Source organism: Heterodontus francisci, chromosome 34 (assembly GCF_036365525.1).
Source record: "Heterodontus francisci isolate sHetFra1 chromosome 34, sHetFra1.hap1, whole genome shotgun sequence".
Lineage (NCBI taxonomy): Eukaryota > Metazoa > Chordata > Chondrichthyes > Heterodontiformes > Heterodontidae > Heterodontus > Heterodontus francisci.
Genome location: NC_090404.1, coordinates 667,811 through 693,920, shown reverse-complemented (window position 1 = coordinate 693,920; position 26,110 = coordinate 667,811). Strand labels below are relative to the sequence as shown.

At 48.1% G+C, this 26,110-nt stretch overlaps 1 protein-coding gene across 4 annotated transcripts in view; it reads left to right on the top strand.

The window, feature by feature from the left end:
- ipo4 (importin 4) overlaps positions 1 to 26,110 on the top strand; it is a 172,442-nt gene that overhangs the window by 117,897 nt on the left and 28,435 nt on the right. For all 4 annotated transcript variants that reach the window (XM_068014130.1, XM_068014131.1, XM_068014129.1 and 1 more), the window contains 3 exons: positions 4,777 to 4,882; positions 25,307 to 25,500; positions 25,707 to 25,760. In XM_068014130.1, the coding sequence (XP_067870231.1) occupies positions 4,777 to 4,882; positions 25,307 to 25,500; positions 25,707 to 25,760 (354 nt within the window). The remainder of the gene's footprint in view (positions 1 to 4,776; positions 4,883 to 25,306; positions 25,501 to 25,706; positions 25,761 to 26,110) is intronic.

The following is a 26,110-nucleotide window of genomic DNA, read 5'->3' as shown; positions in this document are numbered from 1 at the left end:
GTCGGAGGGTCAGTACTGAGGGAGCGCCACACTGTTGGAGGGTCAGCACGGAGGGAGCCCCACACTGTCGGAGGGTCAGTACTGAGGGAGCGCCGCACTGTCGGAGGGTCGGTACTGAGGGAGCGCCACACTCTCGGAGGGTCAGTACTGATGGAGTGCTGCACTGTCGGAGGGTCGGTACTGAGGGAGTGCCACACTCTTGGAGGGTCAGTACTGATGAAGTGCCGCACTGTCGGAGGGTCAGTACTGAAGGAGTGCCGTACTGTCGGAGGGTCAGCACGGAGGGAGCCCCACACTGTCGGAGGGTCAGTACTGAGGGAGTACTGCACTGTTGGAGGGTCGGTACTGAGGGAGCGCCACACTCTCGGAGGGTCAGTACTGATGGAGTGCTGCACTGTCGGAGGGTCGGTACTGAGGGAGTGCCACACTCTTGGAGGGTCAGTACTGATGAAGTGCCGCACTGTCGGAGGGTCAGTACTGAAGGAGTGCCGTACTGTCGGAGGGTCAGCACGGAGGGAGCCCCACACTGTCGAAGGGTCAGTACTGAGGGAGCGCCGTACTGTCGGAGAGTCAGTACTGAGGGAGGGCCGCACTGTCGAAGGGTCAGTACTGAGGGAGTGCCGCACTGTCGGAGGGTCGGTACTGAGGGAGTGCCGCACTGTCGGAGGGTCGGTACTGAGGGAGTGCCGCACTGTCGGAGGGTCGGTACTGAGGGAGTGCCGCACTGTCGGAGGGTCGGTACTGAGGGAGTGCCGCACTGTCGGAGGGTCGGTACTGAGGGAGTGCCGCACTGTCGGAGGGTCGGTACTGAGGGAGTGCCGTACTGTCGGAGGGTCAGTACTGATGAAGTGCCGCACTGTCGGAGGGTCAGTACTGAAGGAGTGCTGCACTGTCGGAGGGTCGGTACTGAGGGAGTGCCACACTCTTGGAGGGTCAGTACTGATGAAGTGCCGCACTGTCGGAGGGTCAGTACTGAAGGAGTGCCGTACTGTCGGAGGGTCAGCACGGAGGGAGCCCCACACTGTCGAAGGGTCAGTACTGAGGGAGCGCCGTACTGTCGGAGAGTCAGTACTGAGGGAGGGCCGCACTGTCGGAGGGTCGGTACTGAGGGAGTGCCGCACTGTCGGAGGGTCGGTACTGAGGGAGTGCCGCACTGTCGGAGGGTCGGTACTGAGGGAGTGCCGCACTGTCGGAGGGTCGGTACTGAGGGAGTGCCGCACTGTCGGAGGGTCGGTACTGAGGGAGTGCCGCACTGTCGGAGGGTCGGTACTGAGGGAGTGCCGCACTGTCGGAGGGTCGGTACTGAGGGAGTGCCGCACTGTCGGAGGGTCGGTACTGAGGGAGTGCCGCACTGTCGGAGGGTCGGTACTGAGGGAGTGCCGCACTGTCGGAGGGTCGGTACTGAGGGAGTGCCGCACTGTCGGAGGGTCGGTACTGAGGGAGTGCCGCACTGTCGGAGGGTCGGTACTGAGGGAGCGCCTCACTCTCGGAGGGTCGGTACTGATGGAGTGCTGCACTGTCGGAGGGTCGGTACTGAGGGAGTGCCACACTCTTGGAGGGTCAGTACTGATGAAGTGCCGCACTGTCGGAGGGTCAGTACTGAAGGAGTGCCGTACTGTCGGAGGGTCAGCACGGAGGGAGCCCCACACTGTCGAAGGGTCAGTACTGAGGGAGCGCCGTACTGTCGGAGAGTCAGTACTGAGGGAGGGCCGCACTGTCGAAGGGTCAGTACTGAGGGAGTGCAGCACTGTCGGAGGGTCGGTACTGAGGGAGTGCCGCACTGTCGGAGGGTCGGTACTGAGGGAGTGCCGCACTGTCGGAGGGTCGGTACTGAGGGAGTGCCGTACTGTCGGAGGGTCAGTACTGATGAAGTGCCGCACTGTCGGAGGGTCAGTACTGAAGGAGTGCTGCACTGTCGGAGGGTCAGTACTGAGGGAGCGCCACACTGTCAGAGGGTCAGTACTGAGGGAGCGCCGCACTGTCGGAGGGTCGGTACTGAGGGAGCGCCGCACTGTCGGAGGGTCGGTACTGAGGGAGCGCCGCACTGTCGGAGGGTCGGTACTGAGGGAGCGCCGCACTGTCGGAGGGTCGGTACTGAGGGAGTGCCGCACTGTCGGAGGGTCGGTACTGAGGGAGTGCCGCACTGTCGGAGGGTCGGTACTGAGGGAGTGCCGCACTGTCGGAGGGTCGGTACTGAGGGAGTGCCGCACTGTCGGAGGGTCGGTACTGAGGGAGTGCCGCACTGTCGGAGGGTCGGTACTGAGGGAGTGCCGCACTGTCGGAGGGTCGGTACTGAGGGAGTGCCGCACTGTCGGAGGGTCGGTACTGAGGGAGTGCCGCACTGTCGGAGGGTCGGTACTGAGGGAGTGCCGCACTGTCGGAGGGTCGGTACTGAGGGAGTGCCGCACTGTCGGTACTGAGGGAGTGCCGTACTGTCGGAGGGTCAGTACTGATGAAGTGCCGCACTGTCGGAGGGTCAGTACTGAAGGAGCGCCACACTGTCGAAGGGTCAGTACTGAGGGAGCGCCGCACTGTCGAAGGGTCAGTACTGAGGGTGCGCCGTACTGTCGAAGGGTTAGTACTGAGGGAGTGCCGCAATGTTGGAGAGTCAGTACTGAGGGAGTTCCGCACTGTCGGAGAGTCAGTACTGAGGGAGTTCCGCACTGTCGGAGAGTCAGTACTGAGGGAGTTCCGCACTGTCGGAGAGTCAGTACTGAGGGAGTTCCGCACTGTCGGAGAGTCAGTACTGAGGGAGTTCCGCACTGTCGGAGAGTCAGTACTGAGGGAGTTCCGCACTGTCGGAGGGTCAGTACTGAGGGAGCGCCGGAGGGTCAGCCTTTTGAATGAGATGTTAAATTGCCATCTCAGTTGGGACGTAAAAGATCCCATGGTCACTGTTGGAAGAAGAGCAGAGGAATTTTTCCTCATGTCCTGGCCCAACATTCATCCTTCGAACAACATCAATATTCAGGCTGCATTTAACCAAGTATGGCCTCAAGGAGTGCTAGTCAAATTGACGTCAATGGGACTCGGGGAAAACTCTCCACTTGTTGGATTCACAGTTAGCACAAAGGAAGATGGTTGTGGTTATTGGAGGTCAATCATCTCATTCCCAGGATATCACTGCAGGACTTCCTCAGGTAGTGTCCTAGGCCCAACCATCTTCAGCTGCTTCATCAATGACCTTCCCTCCATCATAAGGTCATAAGTGGGTATATTCGCTGATGATTGTACGACGTTCAGTAGCATTTGCATCTCCCCAGATACTGAAGCAGTCCGTGTCCATATGCAGCAAGACCTGGACAACATCCAGGCTTAGGCTGATGGGTGGCAAGTAACATTTGTGCCACACAAGTGCCAGACTGTATTGATCTCCAACAAGAGCGAATCTAACCATCTCCCCTTGACATTCAACGGCATTACCATTGTTGAATTCCCTTCCATCAACATCTTTGGGGTCACCATTGACCAGAAACTGAACTGGAACAGCCACATAAATACCGTGGCTACAAGAGCAGGTCAGAGGCAGTGAATTCTGCAGTGGGTAACTCTCCTCCTGACTCCCCAAAGCCTGTCCACCATCTACAAGGCACAAGTCAGGAGTGTGATGGAATACTCTCCACTTGCCTGGATGGGTGCAGCTCCAACAACACTCCGGCAGCTTGACACCATCCAGGACAAAGCACCCCATCCACCACCTTAATGATATGAACTGCCGCATCACGGCATGGATAGGTTATTAGAATGGACGACAGATGGCAGGTGGAATTTAATAATGACAAGTGTGAGGTGATGCATTTTGGCAGAGGGAATAGGGAGAGGTAATATATACCTAATCGCACAGTTCTGAAGACTGTGCAGGAACAGGGGGACCTGGGGGTTCATGTCCATCAATCTTCGAAGGTGGCAGGACATATTGAGAGAGCGGTTAGCGAAGCATTTGGGATCTTGGGATTCATAAATAGAGGCATTGAGTACAAAAGCAGGGAGGTTATGCTGAACCTTTATAAAGCTCTGGTTAGGTCACAACTGGAGTATTGAGTCCATGTTCTGGTCACCACACTTTAGGAAGGAGGTGAGGGTCCTTGAGAGGGTGCAGAGGAGATTTACCAGAATGGTTCCAGGGATGGGGGATTTTAGTTACAAGGTTAGGTTGGAGAAACTGGGGTTGTTCTCCCTGGAGTAAAGGAGATTGAGGGGAGATTTGATAGAGGTGTACAAGATTAAGTTCGACAAGGAAAAGCTGTTCCCATTAACTGATGGTACAAGGACTAGGAGACACAGATTGAAGGTTTTGGGTAAGAGATGCAGGGGGAATATGAGGAAGCAATTTTTTTACCTAGCTGGTGTTCCTGACCTGGAACGCGCTGTCCATAAGGGTGGTGGAAGCGGAAAGAATCAGTGATTTCAAAAAGAAATTGGATGGTCACTTGAAGAAAATAGCAGTTCAAGAAGGCAGCTCACCACCACCTTCTCAAGGTCAATTAGGGATGGGAAACCAATGCTGGCTTTGCCAGCGGTGCTCACATCCCATGAAATGAAACATTGCCTGATTATCTTATTGCTGTTTGTGGAATCTTGCTGCATTTACTACATTACTACAGTGACTACTTTTCAAAAGTACATGATTGGCTGTAAAGTGCTTTGGGTCATCCTGTGGTGGAGAAATATGCCACAGAAATGGGAGTTGTTTTTTCTCTTGTGGACTATGTTTTTTTCCCCCCAAGTGTAGGCCCAGGTTAAAGTCTAATTCCATTGTATTGACTTCTTTTGCAGTATCCACACGTCAATGTCAGGAAATCTGCCTACGAAGCTGTTGGCCAGTTCTGCTGTGCCCTTTATAAAGTTGCTCAGGAAAACCCAACAGACCAAAACTTGGAAGGTAATAGTTTCGCCTAACACTCTTCCACCCACTGTGCCCACACCTCACCCCCAAACACTATCGGGAACGTTTTTTGTGTTCCTGAAGGAGGCGGACTGGCAAATTGTGCTGAAACACAGCAAATGACATTTAGGGCAGAGATGTGTGAAATGATACAATTTAGTAGTATTGAGAAGGGGCAATGTAAAATAGTACTGTTTCAAAGAGGGTGCGGGAACAGATAGACATAGGGGTGTATGTGCAAAAATCTTTGAAGGAGGTAGGTCAAGTTGAGAAGGCTGTCAAAAAAAAAAAGGCTTGTTCTCTTCAGAGCAGAGAAGGTTAAAAGAAGATTGGATAGAGGTGTTCAAAATTAGATTCGATAGTAACTTTCAAAAGGAAATTGGATAAATACTTGAAGGGGAATAATTTGCGGGGCTGTTGGGAAAGAGCAAGGAGAGTGAGACTGTTTAGATAAAAATAAAATCCCATGAGATCCAGGGAAATGCAGCAAGGTGGCTACAAAATTGGCTCAGTGGCAGGAAACAAAGGGTAATTGTTGATGGGTGTTTCAGCGACTGGAGGACTGTTTCCAGTGGTGTTCCGCAGGGCTCAGTACTGGTTCCCCTGCTTTTTGTGGTATAAACGATTTGGACGTAAATGTAGGGGACATGATCAAGAAGTTTGCAGACGACACAAAGATTGGCTGTGTGGTAGGTAGGATAGCTGTAGGCTGCAGGAAGATATTGATGGTCTGACCTGTTTCTGTTTTGTAGACTATATAATTAATTGGCAATTTTTTTTTAAATGGAGAATTTTGTGCTCAAGACAAAGGATATTAGTCTTAATGCTACATTTTTGAGACTCAGATTAAATATTTCCTTGGATTTAGCATCATTGGCCATTCACATGAGCGAATCTTGCACACGTCATGAATCAGAGCGAACCTTTATCTGCCCGATGTCTAGGTAAACATAGCGAGACCCCAGGGATTGAATGATACTCTGGCTTGCAAGGATATATCACCTGATGTCAGCCATGGCTCAGTGGTAGCACTCTCGCCTCTGAGTCAGAAGGTCGTGGGTTCAAGTCCCACTCCAGAGACTCGAGCTCCATAAATGAGGCCAACACTTCCAGTACCAGTAACTGAAGGAGTGCTACACTGTCGAAGGTGCTGGCTTTCAGAGTAATATGTTAAACCGAAGCCCTGTCTGCCCTCTGTAAGGTGAGACATAAAAGATTCCACAGTTGCTATTGAAGGAAGAGCAAGGGAGTTCTCCCTGGGGCCAATATTTATTCTACAATCATCACTGAAAGACAGATTATCTGTCATTTATTTCATTACTGTTTGTGGAAGCTTGCTCTGTGCACATTGGCTGCTGGGATCCCTACATCACAACAGTGATTGCTTTTCAAAAGTGCATCATTGACTGTTAAGCAGTTTGAGTCCTTCTGAGGATGTGAAAGGCGCTATATAAATGTACATCTTTCTTTCTCTGATGCCATGCGATATCTGTCTTTGGTAGGCCCAAGAATGTACTCTATGTTGGACCATGGCTCCAGCTATAATCGACTAGGCAACTTTACTGAATATAAGACAGATAGATGAATGATACTCAATCCAAACAGGAGACTTGCAGCCATGGTAAACATGGTTTTTATCTGCTCAGTCAAAAACAGCAGAGGCACCTCTCCCATTGCTAACTCTTAACATAAAGCTGATTCTTGAAACACAGTCTGTTTATGTTGCTGTGGAGTCACTGATCTGCCCCCTTACCTCTGCTGCTTCAGCCTGACTGTTGTCTTCATACAAGATACAGTTCCAAATTCTACACTGCAAGTCATTAAACCATGAAGAACCCATTTCCTCGCCTCTCCCAAACAGGCAGCATCTGTGGAGAGAGAAGCAGAGTTAATGTTTCAGGTCTGTGACATTTCATCAGAACTGGCAAAGGTAAGAAAAGTATTTGGTTTTAAGCAAGTGAAGGGGGTTTTGGTGGTGGTAGGGAAGAGAACAAAAGGGAAGGTGTGTGATAGGGCTGAGGGCAGGAGAGATTAAATAACAAAGATGTCATGGCACACCGACCACTCTTTGGTGTGCAGCAAGGTTAGACTCAGACCAAAGAAGTTGCATCATTCCAAGCAGAAGGGCCACCTGCGCATCAACACGAGCAGAATTTCTCACCCACAGCTGTTACAAAAATTTCTAAATTCACTTGTAACAGCCCTTCAAAACACTCCCACTACAAAAATTTCTAAATTCACTTGTAACAGCCCTTCAAAACACTCCCACAGGGGATGCTGAGACCAAGTGGGCCCACATCAGAGACGCCATCTATGAGTCAGCTTTGACCACCTACGGCAAAAGTGCGAAGAGAAATGCAGACTGGTTTCAATCTCATAATGAAGAGCTGGAACCTGTCATAGCCGCTAAGCGCATTGCACTGTTGAACTACAAGAAAGCCCCCAGCGAGTTAACATCCGCAGCACTTAAAGCAGCCAGAAGCACTGCACAAAGAACAGCCAGGCGCTGCGCAAACCACTACTGGCAACACCTATGCAGTCATATTCAGCTGGCCTCAGACACCGGAAACATCAGAGGAATGTATGATGGCATTAAGAGAGCTCTTGGGCCAACCATCAAGAAGATCGCCCCCCTCAAATCTAAATCAGGGGACATAATCACTGACCAACGCAAACAAATGGACCGCTGGGTTGAGCACTACCTAGAACTGTACTCCAGGGAGAATGTTGTCACTGAGACTGCCCTCAATGCAGTCTACTGCCCTCTACCAGTCATGGATGAGTTGGACATACAGCCAACCAAATCGGAACTCTGATGCCATTGATTCTCTAGCCAGCGGAAAAGCCCCTGGGAAGGACAGCATTACCCCTGAAATAATCAAGAGTGCCAAGCCTGCTATACTCTCAGCACTACATGAACTGCTATGCCTGTGCTGGGACGAGGGAGCAGTACCCCAGGACATGCGCGATGCCAATATCATCACCCTCTATAAAAACAAAGGTGACCGCGGTGACTGCAACAACTACCGTGGAATCTCCCTGCTCAGCATAGTGGGTAAAGTCTTTGCTCGAGTCGCTCTAAACAGGCTCCAGAAGCTGGCCGAGCGCGTCTACCCTGAGGCACAGTGTGGCTTTCGTGCAGAGAGATCGACCGTTGACATGCTGTTCTCCCTTGGTCAGATACAGGAGAAATGCCGTGAACAACAGATGCCCCTCTACATTGCTTTCATTGATCTCACCAAAGCCTTTGACCTCGTCAGCAGACGTGGTCTCTTCAGAATACTAGAAAAGATTGGATGCCCACCAAAGCTACTAAGTATCATCACCTCATTCCATGACAATATGAAAGGCACAATTCAACATGGTGGCTCCTCATCAGAGCCCTTTCCTATCCTGAGTGGCGTGCAACAGAGCTGTGTTCTCGCACCCACACTTTTTGGGATTTTCTTCTCCCTGCTGCTTTCACATGCGTTCAAGTCCTCTGAAGAAGGAATCTTCCTCCACACAAGATCAGGGGGCAGGTTGTTCAACCTTGCCCGTCTAAGAGCGAAGTCCAAAGTATGGAAAGTCCTCATCAGGGAACTCCTCTTTGCTGACGATGCTGCTTTAACCTCTCACACTGAAGAGTGCCTGCAGAGTCTCATCGACAGGTTTGCGGCTGCCTGCAATGAATTTGGCCTAACCATCAGCCTCAAGAAAACGAACATCATGGGGCAGGACGTCAGAAATGCTCCATCCATCAATATTGGCGACCACGCTCTGGAAGTGGTTCAAGAGTTCACCTACCTAGGCTCAACTATCACCAGTAACCTGTCTCTAGATGCAGAAATCAACAAGCGCATGGGAAAGGTTTCCACTGCTATGTCCAGACTGGCCAAGAGAGTGTGGGAAAATGGCGCACTGACACGGAACACAAAAATTCGAGTGTATCAAGCCTGTGTCCTCAGTACCTTGCTCTATGGCAGCGAGGCCTGGACAACGTATGTCAGCCAAGAGCGACGTCTCAATTCATTCCATCTTCGCTGCCTCCGGAGAATACTTGGCATCAGGTGGCAGGACCGTATCTCCAACACAGAAGTCCTCGAGGCGGCCGACATCCCCAGCTTATACACACTACTGAGTTAACGGCACTTGAGATGGCTTGGCCATGTGAGCCGCATGGAAGATGGCAGGATCCCCAAAGACACATTGTACAGCGGGCTCGCCACTGGTATCAGACCCACCGGCCGTCCATGTCTCCGCTTTAAAGACGTCTGCAAACGCGACATGAAATCCTGTGACATTGAGCACAAGTCGTGGGAGTCAGTTGCCAGTGTTCGCCAGAGCTGGCGGGCAGCCATAAAGGCGGGGCTAAAGTGTGGCGAGTCGAAGAGACTTAGTAGTTGGCAGGAAAAAAGACAGAGGCGCAAGGGGAGAGCCAACTGTGTAACAGCCCCGACAAACAAATTTTTCGGCAGCACCTGTGGAAGAGCCTGTCACTCTAGAATTGGCCTTTATAGCCACTCCAGGCGCTGCTTCACAAACCACTGACCACCTCCAGGCGCTTACCCATTGTCTCTCGAGATAAGGAGGCCAAAGAGACATGGGACAAAGGCAAAGAGTGTGTTAATGTTTGTGGTGAAAGACAAAGCATTAGAGAGTCATAGAGAGATACAGCACTGAAACAGGCCCTTCGGCCCACTGAGTCTGTGCCGACCAACAACCACCCATTTATACTAATTCTACATTAATCCTATATTCCCTGCCACATCCCTACCTACACAAGGGGCAATTTACAATGGCCAATTTACCTATCAACCTGCAAGTCTTTGGCGGTGGGAGGAAACCAGAGCGCCCGGCGGAAACCCATGCAGTCGCAGGGAGAACTTGCAAACTCCACACAGGCAGTACCCAGAACCGAACCCGGGTCGCTGGAGCTGTGAGGCTGTGGTGCTAACCACTGTGCCGCATTAGGACAGAGAGTGCGTTAATTGAAAGCGCAACAGGAAAAACAGGCATATAGTTTAAAAAAAACAAAATACTTAAAAAAGGAAATAAAAGATAAAGAAGGCCAGTCATGCTGTTAAATTGTTGAAATCAATGTTGATCCCGCAAGGATGTAGAGTGCCTAATTGAAAGATGAGGTGCTGCTCCTTGAGCTTGCCTTGATGTTCGCTGGAACACTGCAGCAGGCCAAGGACAGAAATGTGGGCATGAGAGCAGGGGGGTGTGTTGAAGTGGCCAGCAACTGGTAGCTCAGGGTCATGCTTTCAGACTGAGCGGAGGTGTTCCGCAAAGCGGTCACCCAGTCTGCGTTTGGTCTCCCCAATGCAGAGGAGAGCACATTGTGAACAGTGAATACAGTATACTACATTGAAAGAAGTACAAGTAAATCTCTGCTTCATCTGGAAGGAGTGTTTGGGGCCTTGGATAGTGAGGAGAGAGGAAGTAAAAGGGCAGGTATTACATCTCCTGTGATTGCATGTGAAGGTGCCGTGGGAAGGAGACAAGGTGTCGGGAGTGATGGAAGAACCAGGGTGTCACGGAGGGAACCATCCCTTTGGAATGCTGACAGGGGAGCGGAAAGGAAGGTGTGTTTGGTAGTGGCATCACGCTGGAGGTGGTGGAAATTGTGATGTATGATCTTTTGGATGTGGAGGCTGGTGGGGTGGAAAGTGAGGAGAAGGGGAACCCTGTCACAGTTCTGGGAGAGAGGGGAAGGGATAAAGGCAGAAGTGCGGGAAATGTGTTGGACACAGTTGAGGGCCCTGTCAACCATAGTGGGGGGGGAATCCTCGGTTGAGGTAAAAGGAAGACGCAGCAGAAGTGCTGTGGTGGAAGGTTGCATCATGAGAACAGATGCATCGGAGACGGAGACACTGGGAGAATGGAATGGAGTCCTTACATGAGGCATGGTGTGAAGGAATGTAGTCAAGGTTGCCGTGGGAGTCGGTCGGCTTATAATGAGCATTAGTAGACAACCTATCCCCAGCGATGGAGACAGAGAAGTCGAGGAATGGAAAGGAAGTGTCGGAGATAGACTATGTAATGGTGAGAAAAGGGTGGAAATTGGAAGCAAAGTTGATGAAATTTTCCAGTTCGGGGCAAGAGCAGGAAGCGGCACTGATACAGTCATCAATGTACCGGAAAAAGAGATGAGGGAAGGAGCCTGACTACGACTGGAACAAGGAATGTTCGACATATCCCACAAAAAGAGAGGCACAACTAGGACCCATGCGAGTACCCATAATAACACCTTTTATTTGGAGGAAGTGAGTGGATTTGAAGGAGAAATCGTTTCATGTAAGAACAAGTTCAGCCAGGCGGAGGAGGGTGGTGCTGGATGGGGCTCTGTTCAAGGAATAAGTGGAGAGCCGTCAGACTGTCCTGGTGCGGGATGGAGGTGTAGAGAGATTGGACATCCATAGTGAAGGGGAGGCGGTTAGGGCCAGGACATTGGAAATTGTCCAAATGAGGGGACTCTATAATCAGGGGCACAGATAGGCGTTTCTGTGGACGTGAAAGAGACTCCAGGATGCTCTGTTGCCTCCCTGGTGCCAGGGTCAAGGATGTCTCTGAATGGACAGGGGGCATTCTAAAGGGGAGGGTGAACAGCCAGAGGTTGTGGTACACATTGGTACCAATGACATAGGCAGGAAGAGTGACTTGATCCTGCAGGGGGAGTTTAGGGAGTTAGGTAGAAAGTTAAAAGACAGGACTTCTAGGGTTGTAATCTCGGGATTACTCCCTGTGCCACGTGCCAATGAGGCTAGAAATAGGAAGATAGTGCAGCTAAACATGTGGCTGAACAGCTGGTGTAGAAGGGAGGGTTTCAGATATCTGGACCATTGGGATCTCTTCAGGGACAGATTGGACCTGTACAAGAAGGACGGGTTGCATCTAAACTGGAGGGGCACAAATATCCTGGCTGCGAGGTTTGCTAGCGTCACTTGGAAGGGTTTAAACTAGTGTGGCAGTGGGGTGGGAGCCAGAGCAGTAGGACAGCAAGTGAAATAAATGAGGGGAAGCGAGTAAATAAGGCCAGTAAGACTAAGAGGAAGAGCAGGCAGGGAGATGTTGCTGAGCATAGTGGGACTGGTGGTCTGAAGTGCATTTGTTTCAATGCGAGAAGTACAACAGGTAAGGCAGATGAACTTAGAGCTTGGATTAGTACTTGAAACTATGATGTTGTTGCTATTACAGAGACTTGGTTGAGGGAAGGACAGGACTGGCAGCTAAATGTTCCAGGATTTAGAAGCTTCAGGCGGGATGTAAAAGGGGTGGGGGAGTTGCATTACTTGTTAAGGAGAATATCACAGCTGTACTGCGGGAGGGCACCTCGGAGGGGTCGTGCAGTGAGGCAATATGGGTGGAGCTCAGGAATAGGAAGGGTGCAGTCACGATGTTGGGGGTTTTCTACAGGCCTCCCAACAGCCAGCGGGAGGTAGAGGAGCAGATATGTAGACAGATTTTGGAAAGATGTAAAGGTAACAGGGTTGTAGTGATGGGTGATTTTAACTTCCCCTATATTGACTGGGACTCACTTAGTGCTAGGGGCTTGGATGGGGCAGCATTTGTAAGGAGCATCCAGGAGGGCTTCTTGAAACAATATGTAGATAGTCCAACTAGGGATGGGGCCGTACTGGACCTGGTATTGGGGAATGGTCGAAGTTTCAGTAGTGGATCATTTCGGGAACAGTGACCCTAATTCCATAAGTTTTAAGGTACTTGTGGATAAGGATAAGAGTAGTTCTTGGGTGAAGGTGCTCAACTGGGGGAAAGCTAATTATAACAATATTAGGCAGGAACTGAAGAATTTAGATTGGGGGCGGCTGTTCGAGGGTAAAACAACATCTGACATGTGGGAGTCTTTCAAACGTCAGCTGATTAGAATCCAGGACCAGCATGTTACTGTGAGGAAGAAGGATCAGTTTGGCAAGTTTCGGGAAGCTTGGATAACGCGGGATATTGTGAGCCTAGTCAAAAAGAAAAAGGAAACATTTGTAAGGGCTGGAAGGCTAGGAACAGACAAATCCCTTGAGGATTCGTACAGTAGACAGTAGGAAGGAACTTAAGCAAGGAGTCAGGAGGGCTAAAAGGGGTCATGAAAAGTCATTGGCAAAGAGGATTAAGGAAAATCCCAAGGCTTTAAATAAGTATATAAAGAGCAAGAGGGTAACTAGGGAAAGGGTTGGCCCACTCATGGACAGAGAAAGGAATCTATGTGTGGAGCCAGAGGAAATGGGCACGGTACTAAATGAGTACTTTGCATCAGTATTCACCAAAGAGAAGGATTTGGTGGATGATGAGCCTAGGGAAGGGAGTGTAGATAGTCTCAGTCATCTCATTATCAAAAAGGAGGTGGTGTTGGGTGTCTTGCAAAGCATTAAGGTAGATAGGTCTCCAGGGCCTGATGGGATCTACCTCAGAATACTGAGGGAGGCAAGGGAAGAAATTGCTGGGGCCTTGACAGAAATCTTTGCATCCTCATTGGCTACAGGTGAGGTCCCAGAGGACTGGAGAATAGCCAATGTTGTTCCTTTGTTTAAGAAGGGTAGCAAGGATAATCCAGGAAATTATAGGCCGGTGAGCCTTATGTCAGTGGTAGGGAAATTATTAGAGAGGATTCTTCGGGACAGGATTTACTCCCATTTGGAAACAAACAAACTTATTAGCGAGAGACAGCATGGTTTTGTGAAGGGGAGGTCGTGTCTCACTAATTTGATTGAGTTTTTTGAGGAAGTGACAAAGATGATTGATGAGGGAAGGGCAGTGGATGTTATCTATATGGACTTCAGTAAAGCCTTTGACAAGGTCCCTCTTGGCAGACTGGTACAAAAGGTGAAGTCACACGGGATCAGAGGTGAGCTGGCAAGATGGATACAGAACTGGCTCGGTCATAGAAGACAGAGGGTAGCAGTGGAAGGGTGCTTTTCTGAATGGAGGGATGTGACTAGTGGTGTTCCGCAGGGATCAGTGCTGGGACCTTTGCTCTTTGTAGTATATATAAATGATTTGGAGGAAAATGTAGCTGGTCTGATTAGTAAGTTTGCAGACGACACAAAGGTTGGTGGAGTTGCGGACAGTGATGAGAATTGTCAGAGGATACAGCAGGATATAGATCGGTTGGAGACTTGGGCGGAGAAATGGCAGATGGCGTTTAATCCAGACAAATGTGAGGTAATGCATTTTGGAAGGTCTAATGCAGGTGGGAAGTATACAGTAAATGGCAGAACCCTTAGGAGTATTGACAGGCAGAGAGATCTGGGTGTACAGGTCCACAGGTCCGCAGGTGGATAAGGTAGTCAAGAAGGCATATGGCATGCTTGCCTTCATCGGTCGGGGCATAGAGTATAAAAATAGGCAAGTCCTGCTGCAGCTGTACAGAACCTTAGTTAGGCCACACTTAGAATATTGCATGCAATCCTGGTCACCACACTACCAGAAGGACGTGGAGGCTTTGGAGAGGGTACAGAAGAGGTTTACCAGGATGTTGCCTGGTCTGGAGGGCATTAGCTATGAGGAGAGGTTGGATAAACTCGGATTGTTTTCACTGGAACAACGGAGGTGGAGGGGTGACATGATAGAGGTTTACAAAGTTATGAGCGGCATGGACAGAGTGGATAGTCAGAAGCTTTTTCCCAGGGTGGAAGAGTCAGTTACTAGGGGACATAGGTTTAAGGTGAGAGGGGCAAAGTTTAGAGGGGATGTGCAAGGCAAGTTCTTTCCACAGAGGGTGGTGAGTGCCTGGAACGTGCTGCCGGGGGAGGTGGTGGAAGCAGGTACGATAGCGACGTTTAAGAGGTATCTTGACAAATTCATGAATAGGATGGGAATAGAGGGATACGGTCCCCGAAAGTGCAGAAGGTTTTAGTTTAGGCAAGCATCAAGATCAGCGCAGGCTTGGAGGGCCGAATGGCCTGTTCCTGTGCTGTACTGTTCTTTGTTCTTTGACGTAGGGTGTCAGAAGAGTCATGGATGTTGGTGGGAAGAGACTGGACCAGGGGAGAAAAGATAAAGTCACGATAGGAAGAAATAAGTTCAGTGGGGCAGGAACAAGCTGAAATGATGGGTCTGCCAGGGCAGTCCTGTTCTGGTCATCTTTAGATTAGGCACTTGACAACCTTGCGGACTCAACATTGAGTTCAACAAGTTCAGTGCATAACTGGCCATTTTTTTATTACTTTTTAAAAATTATTTTATTTTTTAACTATGTGCCTGTTTTTCATGTGCTTTTGGACAGAGCTGCTCATTATTCTGCCATTAACGCACTCTCTGTACCAATGCTTTGTCTTTAACCACAACCATTAACACTGCCAGGTAAGCTCCCCACCTGCCAAGAATGAGGACAAATAATTTTGCCACATGAACATTGATTTTAGACTATTGTTGGTGAAGAAAGAACTTGCTTTAAAAAACAATTGGAGACTTTGGCTGGAGAGAGACATTAGCATATCAACAGACAAGTACTTCAAAGGACAAAGGAACTATTCCCTGCTCCAATTTAATCCACAATGGACTTTTGATTACCAGACTTTGAAGATGGAAAGGCTAGCATTCCAGGTTAACTGCTAAAATGGCCGAATACACAAACAGACGTGATTGGACCAGTATGGTCGTGTGACTGGCTGACTGTTGGAGTTTTTTGGATTTGAACTTCCAACAGGGTTTTTGAACTCAGAAAGCTGTTTTCTCCTGGACTGAGAACATCTCGCTCCTGTCTGCTCTCATCCCGCTCTCACCAGCTTCGGAAGACACATGAACCCCAAGAGAGAGAAGTCTCCTCCGGTAAACAACGTTTAAGAAGAATACTGGGCCCCAACGAAAAGCAAGATTACTTACAAAAGGACTACAGTGAGCTTGAAGCACAGTAAACAAGGAACTCTTCTGATATTGCCTCTTTTCTGTCCCTATTTGCATGTGTGTATTGCAAGTGCATGCTAACGTGGGTGCATTGTATATCCGTCGGCGTTAACTGTTTTAGGGTTTAAGTTTAAGGTTGAATAAATTTCATTTTTCTTCCTTCAACCTAAGAAAGCCTGTTTATGCTCATTTATTTGCCTTATAATTGGAAAGTGGTGAACAAGGAGTCACCAAAGGGGGAGCTCAAAACGCAGTGTGTTTAAAATTAAACCCTGTTAGAATAGGACCAGGTGAAGACAGTAAAAGACCCCTAGACACCTTTCTCACCTGGTCGTAACAACATGCTCTTTGTCTTTGTCCCAGGACAGCTTTGTTATTTCATCTTTCCTGCCCTCATCACACACATTCCCTTTTTTTCTCTTCACCACCACCACCCTTCTTCACTTGCTTAAAACCTAATACATTTCTTCCCGTTGCCAGTTCTGATGAAAGGTCACAGACCTGAAACATTAACTCTGCTTCTCTCTCCATAGATGCTGCCTGACCTGAGTATTTCCAGTACTTTGTTTTTATTTCAGATTTCCAGTATCTGCTGTATTTTGCTTTTATTACCATCTGTCTGACCTCTGAGTCAGAAACTTGTAGGTTTGATCCCCACTGCAGGAGAGCTGAGCTGGCTGACATTTCCAGTACCAATACTGAGCGAGTACTGCACTGTCTGAGGACACATTAAACTGAGACCGCAGCGCTGTCAGGTGAAGTGTAAAAGATCTCATGGCACTATTGGAAGAAGAGTGAGAAAGTTAACCTCGGTGTCCTGGGTTCAATATTTATCCCTCAACTAACATGAAACAACACAAAAAAATGACCCCATTTATCTCAATGGGGTTTGCGGGAGCTTGCTGTGCACAGATTGGTTGCCACGTTTCCTACATTACAACAGTGACTACACTTCATCGCTGTAAAGTGCTTTGGGCCACCCGGAGGTCTATAAAAGTGCAAGTTTTCTTTCTTTAATGCAGTCTACTTTTCTCATGTCCCACACTTTCTAATTTTGTAATAGCCCAATGTTCACTTGATATATGAAGCATCAGTAATGGTCACTGATTTCAGGGTTTTCTGACTGCTGTCCGAAATTGTGTTGTTTTGGGCTCCTGTGTCCAATCTCCACACCCAGTCTGTCAGACAGTGTCTGCTTGTGCCATCCTCATCCTCTGATCCTATCTCATCACTGCCAAACAAAAAAGAAACCGCGCTCTCTCCACCTCCAATCTCCATTTTCTTCTGATAGCCTCATCCTGAGTTCTTACTCCTCACGTCCTCCATTCTACACAAGTTTCCATTCACCACCCTTGCTAACCTCCACTGGCACCCCTTTCCTCAGTGCACTGACTTCAAATTCCCTGTCATCATCATCACATCCCACCATGGCCTTGCTGCTCTTCCAACTTTGGCCTACTCCCCATCATCAGAGGCAGAGCTTCTAGCCATTTTCCCAGATAGTTCTGTACATTGTGCCCTTGATAGCTCTTTGAAAGAGCTAGTTAGTCTCACTACCCTCACCACACCCGCCCCCCCCTCGACCCCTGCAAAGATTTCCTTTTCAACGATCTATCCAATACCCTTTCAAGCATGAAATCTGCTTCCACCACCCTTTCAAGCAGTGCATTCCAGATCATAATAACTCCCTGCATATAAAAGAAAATTCTCCTCTTCTCACCTCTGGTTCCTTTGCCTTAAATGTTAACCTTAAATTTGTATGTCTTCTGGTTACAGACCCTGCTGTCACTGAAAACAGTTTCTCCTCATTTACGCTATCAAAACCACTCATAATATTGGACACCTTTCTGAAATCTCCTCCTAAGCTTCTCTTCTCCAAGGAGAACAACAACCCCAGCTTCTCTACACATAACTGAAGTCCCTCATCCCTGGAACCATTCTAGTAAATCTCCTCTGAACCCTCTCCAGGATCTGGACATCTTTCCTAAAGTGCGGTGCCTAGAATTGGGCAGAGTATTCTAACTGAAGCCTAAACAGTGATTTATGAAGGTTTGGCAAAAACGTCCAGGCTTTTGTATTCTCTGCCTCTGTGTATAAAGCCCAGGATCCTGTATGCTTTTTAAAACATGTTTCTCAACTTGTCCTGCCACCTTCAAAGATTTGTGTATATACATTCGCAGGTCTCTCCGTTCCTGCACCCAGTTTTACCATATAGTTTATATTTCCTCTCCTCATTCTCCCTTCCAAAACACATCAGTTCACACTTCTCTGCATGAAAGCTCATGTGCCATTTCACATCTTTTAAGAAGCCTCTGTATAACAGACTTCTTTGACTTCAGCTCCCTCTCTGACTTGATCGGGCCTGCTGTTGGAACTGTGAAGTGCATTAGGATGTGTTTCTGGATTGTGGTGTCAGTCTAGGTGGCCACCCCAGCAACATTCTGTCACCTTTGCTGGGTATCAGCTGGCGAGCAGGCAGTGCTGTTTACAAGCTGCGACACCGCTCTGTGTTGAGAAGGGCATTTTCCCCTCCATATTCCAGCGAGTATTCACAGCTAGACAGCCTGTAAGGAAGGAACAGTCATCTCATTCCTGAGAAAACCACCTATTTCAGCACTGTGCAATCAGTGAGGGAGGTGGCAGCTTTTATTTTAACTACTGCTTCTCCATGTGGATGAAGGAATCCAATGGTTAAGAAGAAGTCTCCTTGCTTGTAGAACAGTTGGGATAGAGTCATAGAGTTATACAGCACAGAAACAGGCCCTTCGGCCTATCGTGTCTATGCCGGCCATCAAGCACCAAACTATTCTAATCCCATTTTCCAGCACTTGGCCCGTAACCTTGTATGCTGTCGCGTTTCAAGTGCTCATCTAAATACTACTTAAATATTTTGAGGGTTCCTGCCCGCTAAAACAGCTAATACTTCCTCTCTTTCAATGCTAATATGTTCAAGTATATCACAATCCCCCTCCCTGATCTCTACACCTACATCGTCCTTCTCCATAGTGAATACAGATGAAAAGTAGTCATTTAAAACCTCACCTATGTCCTCTGGCTCCACACACAGATTGCCACTTTGGTCCCTAATGGGCCCTACTCTTTCCCTGGTTATCCTCTTGCCTTTAATATACTTATAAAACGTCTTAGGATTTTCCTTTATCTTGCCCGTCAGTGTTTTGTAATGTCCCCTCTTCATTCTCCTAATTACTTTTTTAAGTACCTCCCTACACTTTCTGGATTCCTCTAGGGCCTCCACTGTTTTCAGCACTCTGAATCTACCATAAACCTCCTTTTCTTTTTCTGATCCAAACCTCTATATCCCTTGACATCCAGGGTTCCCTGGACTTTTTGGTCCTACCCTTCACCTTAATGGGTACATGTTGCCTCTGACCTCTCAATGTTTCCTCTTTGAATGACTCCCACTGATCTGATGTAGACTTTCCTACAAGTAGCTGCTCCCAGTCCACTTTGCCCAGATCCTGTTTTATCATCTTAAAATCGGCCTTCCCCCAGTTCAGTGCTTTTATTTTCGATCCATCTTTGTCCTTTTCCATAACTACCTTAAATCTTAGAGTTATGGTCACTATCCCCAAAATGTTCCCCCACTGTCACTTCTACCACTTCATTCCCTAGGATTAGATCCAGTACTGCCCCTTCTCTTGTAGGACTTTCTACATACTGGCTCAAAAAGCTCTCCTGCATGCATTTTAAAAATTCTGCCCCCTTTAAGCCTTTTGCACTAAGACTATCCCAGTTGATATTGGGGAAGTTGAAATCTCCTATTATTACCCTATTATTTTAACACCTCTCTGACATTTGCCCACATATCTGCTCCTCTATCTCTCCCTGACTGTTTGGAAGCCTGTAGTACACTCCGAGCCAAGTGATTGCCCCCTTTTGTTTTTATGTTCCACCCATGTGGCCTCATTTGAGGAACCTTCTAAGATATCATCCCTTCTTACTGCAGTAATTGACTCCTTGATCAACAGTGCAAAGCCACCTCCTCTTTTACCCCCTCCCCTGTCATGCCTGAAGATTCTATAACCTGGAATATTGAGCTACCAGTCCTGTCCCTCCCTCATCTGTGTCTCTGTGATAGCAATAATATCATAATGCCATGTCTAATCAGTGCCTCAATTCATCTGTCTTACTAGTAAGACTCCTTGCATTAAAATCAATGCAGTCCAGCCTTGCATTTTTCACTTGTGCCTTAACAGGTCTTTATTTCCTCTGCCTTCCAGACTGACTGTTTCTCTTCTATATTTGACTGTGCATCACCCCCTCCCTACTGTAACTCCACTCTCTATCCCATCCTCCTGCCAAATTAGTTTAAACCCCCCGCCCCTCCTCAAACAGCACTAGCAAACCTCCCAGCAGGGATGTTGGTCCCGTTCCGGTTCAGGTGCAACCTATCCAACTTGTACAGGTGCCACCTTTGCCAGAGACAGACACAGTGATCCAGGAAACTAAAGCCCTCCCTCCTGCACCATCTCCTCAGCCATGCATTCATCTGTTCTATCCTCCTATTCCTATACTCACCAGCACGTGGCACTGGGAATAACCCAGAGATTACAACCTTTGAGGTCCTGCTTTTTAATCTGCTACCTAACTCCCTAAATCCTTGTTGCAGGACCTCATCCCTCTTTCTACCTATGTCGTTGGCACCCGTGTGTACCACGACCTCTGACTGTTCACCCTCTCCCTTCAGAATGTCCTGCAGCCGCTCTGAGACATCCTTGACCCTAGCACCAGGGAGGCAACATACCATCCTGGAGTCTCGTTTGTGGCCACAGAAACGGCAATCTGTTCCCCTGACGATTAAATCCCCTATCAGTATGGCTCTCCCACTCTTTTTCACCCCCTCCTGTGCAGCAGAGACATCTGTGGTGCCACGAGCTTGGCTGTTGCTGCTTTCCCATGGGAGGCCAATCCCCCCCCACAACAATATCTGTTTGAGAGAGGGATGGCCACAGGGGACCCCTGCACTACCTGCCTGCGCCTACTTCTCCTCTTGGTGGTCACTCATTCCCTTTTCTGCCTCTGCAGCCATTACCTGCGGTGTGAGCACCTCGCTAAATGTGCTGTCCACGACGTCCTCAGCATCGCGGATACTCCACAGTGAGTCCATCCACAGCTCCAGCTGTGCAGTGCGGTCAACTGGAAGCTGCAGCTGGACACACTTGCTGCACACATGGTCACCAGGGACTGGAAGTGTCCCTGATTTCCCACATAGCGCCGGAAGAGCATGCCATGGGGCTGAGCTCTCCTGCCATGACTTAGCCTTAGATTAAGCTCCTTAGTTACTCCCTTTAACGTAGAGTACTAATTATTATAGTGACTTTATTCTACTCCAAACACTACCTAATTCAATCTAAATTCCCTACCTTTACTTTTACTTCATATATATATATATATATATATACTTCAGGGCGGCACAGTGGCGCAGTGGTTAGCACCGCAGTCTCACAGCTCCAGCGACCCGGGTTCAATTCTGGGTACTGCCTGTGTGGAGTTTGCAAGTTCTTCCTGTGTCTGCGTGGGTTTTCGCCGGGTGCTCCGGTTTCCTCCCACAAGCCAAAAGACTTGCAGGTTGGTGGTAAATTGGCCATTATAAATTGCCCCTAGTATAGGTAGGTGGTAGGGAAATATAGGGACAGGTGGGGATGTGGTAGGAATATGGGATTAGTGTAGGATTAGTATAAATGGGTGGTTGATGGTCGGCACAGACTTGGTGGGCCGAAGGGCCTGTTTCAGTGCTTTATCTCTAAATAAATATTGAAAGTAGTAAAGGCTAGAAATACACATCTGTTTCTACTTACCAATCAGCTTCCTCCCCTTGCAACACGTCACTTTCTGAATTGTGATGTCAGTCGTGGAACTCTCTTGCTGTCCCTGTGAGAGTATGCCTCTTTTAATCTGCTGGAACTCCCGCTCGCCGGTGCCTGTTCCCTCACAGGTCTGCCTCGGTCTTGCTCTTTCCCTGGCCTCTCGCAGCCTCCTTTAAGCCACTGGAACTCCCGCTCGCCGGTGCTTGTCTCCTCGCAGCTCCGCCTTGGTCTTCCCATGTGTCCAGGTATCCAGTTCACCACCTAAGATACCCACATCCTATAAACTTAGCCATTGGATTTTGCCAAGTGGCTGACCCAACCTGCAGTTTAGGAAGGAATGCAGTGGATGATGAACGTTAGCGACAGGAGTAGGGCTATTCGGCCCCTCCTGCCTATTCCTGTCATTCATTCAGATCATGGCTGATCTGTAACTGAACTCCATTTACCTGTCTTTGCTCCCTATCCCTGAATGCCCTTACCCAACAAAGATCTACTGATCTTGGTCTACTAGATTCCCATTATCCTGCTGTCAGTCACATCCTCCTCTTCCTGAAACGCTCTATGTAGTGTGGCTGTCTTCTGGAGTAAACATTCAAAACTGATGGCCAGAAAAGGGCAGCTGGTGTCTCAATTCTGCCTCACCTCCACCCTGTCCACCACCCAACCTCCTCAAACCGCTACATGTAATCTCCTGGGGGTGGCTAAGAGCACAGAGAAAAAAACTTCAGGGCCAGTAAGGGGGAAAAAACATAGTAACATTCTTCTCTGACCCCCTCAAGCAATCAAAACCCGTCCAGGATGTCACATGGACCAAGTGTTACCTGTAAAGACACTTAACTTCTGTATGTTGCCATTTCTGTCCCAGTCAGGAACAGTCCAGCTCCTTGAAGGCATAAGCTATCCAGATATTTGTGCCATCTCCATGATGTGTTGCAGTGTCTGTAACTGGTACTCCAGCTGAAGACTGGAAGCAGAGACATTTCCCACGTGTGGTCAGTCACCCAGGACAGTTTAGCTGCCCACAATCTGCAGCTCTGACGCACCTTCTGTGCTACTTTAGTGTACAGCAGTCACTTATTCATCTATTTATAGTGCTAACTTCTTCATCTTTAGTATTAAATTATGACCAGCAGATGGAGTTAGATTCCTAACAGAGGAGTATAGAAAGTGTTGAGGGGGTACTTAAAAAAGTAATTAGGAGAGCGAAGAGGGGACATGAAAAAACATTGGCGGTCAATATAAAGGAAAATCTTAAGGCGTTTTATAAGTATATTAAGGGCAAGAGGATAACCAGGGAAAGAGTAGGACCCATTAGGGACTAAAGTGGCAATCTGTGTGTGAGCCGGAGGACATAGGTGAGGTTTTAAATGATTACTTTTCATCTGTATTCACTATGGAGAAGGACAATGTAGGTGTAGAGATCAGGGAGGGGGAGTGCGATATACTTGAGCATATTAGCATTGAAAGGGAGGAAGTATTTGATGCTTTAGCGGGCATAAAAGTGGATAAATCCTCAGGTCCAGACGAGATGTATCCCAGGCTGTTGTGTGAGGCAAGCGAGATGATAGGGGCTCTGACACAAATTTTCAAATCCTCTCTGGCCATGGGAGAGGTACCAGAGGACTGGAGGACAGCGAATGTGGTACCATTATTCAAGAAGGGTAGCAGGGATAAACCAGGTAATTACGGAAGACCGGTGAGTCTAACATCAGTGGTTGGGAAACTATTGGGAAAAAATTCTGAGGCACAGGATTAATCTCCACTTGGAGAGGCAGGGATTAATCAAGGATAGTCAGCATGGCTTTGTCAGGAGGAGATCGTGTCTAACTAGCTTGATTGAATTTTTCAAGGAGGTGACCAGGTGTGTAGATGAGGGTAAAGCAGTTGATGTAGTCTACATAGACTTCAGTAAGGCTTTTGATAAGGTCCCACATGGGAGATTGGTTTAGAAGGTAAGAGCCCATGGGATCCAGGGCAATTTGTCAAATTGGATCCAAAATTGGCTTAGTGGCAGGAGGCAGAGGGTAATGGTCGAGGGTTGTTTTTGCGATTGGAAGCCTGTGACCAGTGGTGTACTGCAGGGTTCGGTGCTGGGACCCTTGCTGTTTGTCGTGTACATTAATGATTGAGACATGAATATAGGAGGTATGATCAGTAAGTTCACAGATGACACAAAAATTGGTGATGTCGTAAATAATGAGGAGGAAAGCCTTCGATTACAGGACGATATAGATGGGCTGGTAAGATGGGCGGAACAGTGGCAAATGGAATTTAAACCTGAGAAGTGTGATGCATTTTGGGAGGACTAACAAGGCAAGGGAATATACAATGGATGGTAGGACCCTAGGAAGTACAGAAGGTCAGAGGGACCTTGTGTACTTGTCCATAGATCACTGAAGGCAGCAGCACAGGTAGATAAGGTGGTTAGGAAGGCATATGGGATACTTGCCTTTATTAGCTGAGACATAGAATATAAGAGCAGGGAGGTTATGATGGAGTTGTATAAAACACTAGTTAGTCCACAGCTGGAGTACTGTGTACAGTTCTGGTCACCACACTATAGGAAGGATGTGATTGCACTGGAGAGGGTGCAGAGGAGATTCACCAGGATGTTGCCTGGGCTGGAGCATTTCAGCTATGAAAGACTGAAAAGGCTAGGGTTGTTTTCCTTAGAGCAGAGAAGGCTGAGGGGGGACATGATTGAGGTATTCAAAATTATGAGGGGCATTGATAGGTTAGATAGGAAGAGACTTTTTCCCTTAGCGGAGGGATCACTAATCAGGGGGCATAGATTTAAGGTAAGGTGCAGGAGGTTTAGAGGGGATTTGAGGAAAAAAATTTTCACCCAGAGGGTGGTTGGAATCTGGAACACACTGCCTGAAGGGGTGGTAGACTCACAACATTTAAGAACTATTTAGATGAGCACTTGAAATGCCATAGCATTCAAGGCTGCAGGCCAAGTGCTGGAAAATGGGATTAGAATAGTTAGGTGATTGATGGCCAGCACAGACACGATGGGCCGAAGGGCCTGTTTCTGTGCTGTATGACTCTTTGACTCCTTTTAGTTACCTTTATTGCTCACTTTATTTAGTCAGCATTAATTTCTGTTGGATTGTTTTTAAATATTTATTTACTTACTTAAAACTGCTCGTTAGATTTTTGCCCCTTTGTCTTTCAATTCCATTTTTTAGGCATAGCAGTCTCTTAATCTAGGGTATAATTAAATATTGAAGCGTGGGATAAATAACTGAATGCTTTGTTTTTGTTCCTCGGTCAATTCACTTGGAACCTCCTTCCCCTCAGCGAAAAATCTCTACTCTTCCAGATTCCCATTCTGGAAGGCCTCACTCTGTTCTGTAACAATGCCAACTGAGAAGAGATTGTCTGATTACCCACTTGTACGTACACGGTGCGTTATGTGACCGGGAGCTCAAACTCGTCTCTGCCAGCAGAGTCAATCAGTTGAAGTCAAGCTCTTCATCATTTAAGGAGGGAAAGAGCTGCTCCTTCAAAGACTGCAGCCAACAAATGGATTGTGAAAAGCTTTGCTTGCTCAGGTTCCCATGCACCCTTGCTCTGCCTGCTCTGGTCCCAGGGCACCAAGGAGGAGGGAACATGCCCAAGGTCCAAGCCAGTTACTGGATTGTGTAGGGACAAATGTTTGTCTAGCATCGACTGTCCCCATCTCCCTTCTTGCACTCCCTCCCTGCCCTGTTACAATGCATACATCTTATTTCTTCTTTCATTTCAGGTTTCCAGAAGTTGTTATCCATGGTGTTCCCAAACTATCTGAAAACCATTCATGAGGAGAAGGACCGCCTGGTGGTTATGACGATTCTGGAGTCCATGAACAACGTGCTGAAGAACTGCAAAGGGGACGCACTAAAGGAGCCAGGTCGCCTGGACGAGATCTGCAAAGCCATCCGGAACGTGCTGCAGAAAAAGGTAACGGCCAAAGCTCATACTGAGAACCCTACCTCTTTGGCTAAGCGTTCTGGTCAGCTGTCCTGCTGTCTCCTTCTATGGCTGAGTCAACACTTTCTCCCAATGCTCCTGTGAAGCACCTTGGGTGGGAGGGGCAGGGGTGGTGCGGGTGCATTATGCAAGTTGCTGCCATTGCTCGCTGCTCACATGCATTTTGTGTCTTGCAGACAACTTGCCAAGATCCGGAAAATGAAGAGACCGAGTCGGATGAAGAGCAGGAGGTAGGTGGTGAGAGATTTTGCTGTGCTGAGATTATTTGGAGACTTCAGTTTCCCAAATGTTCACAATCATTATTTGAGTCATTGAAGTTACTTTGAGGAAAAAAAAAATTTTTTTTCTCTCTTTCTGTTTTGAATTCCATCCATTCCAGTTAAACTCTGCTGATTCCAAATGCAGTGATCTGCGATGGCTGTACATTCATTTAAAAATATACTTTTTCTTGTACCAATTCAACATTACTTGCTTGTAGTGTTTTTTTTAATAGGAAACCTACTTGCCTTTTGGATTGTATCTGGTTGAAACTTTGCACATTTACTGGATATCTGGATGCATATAAACATATAAAACTGAG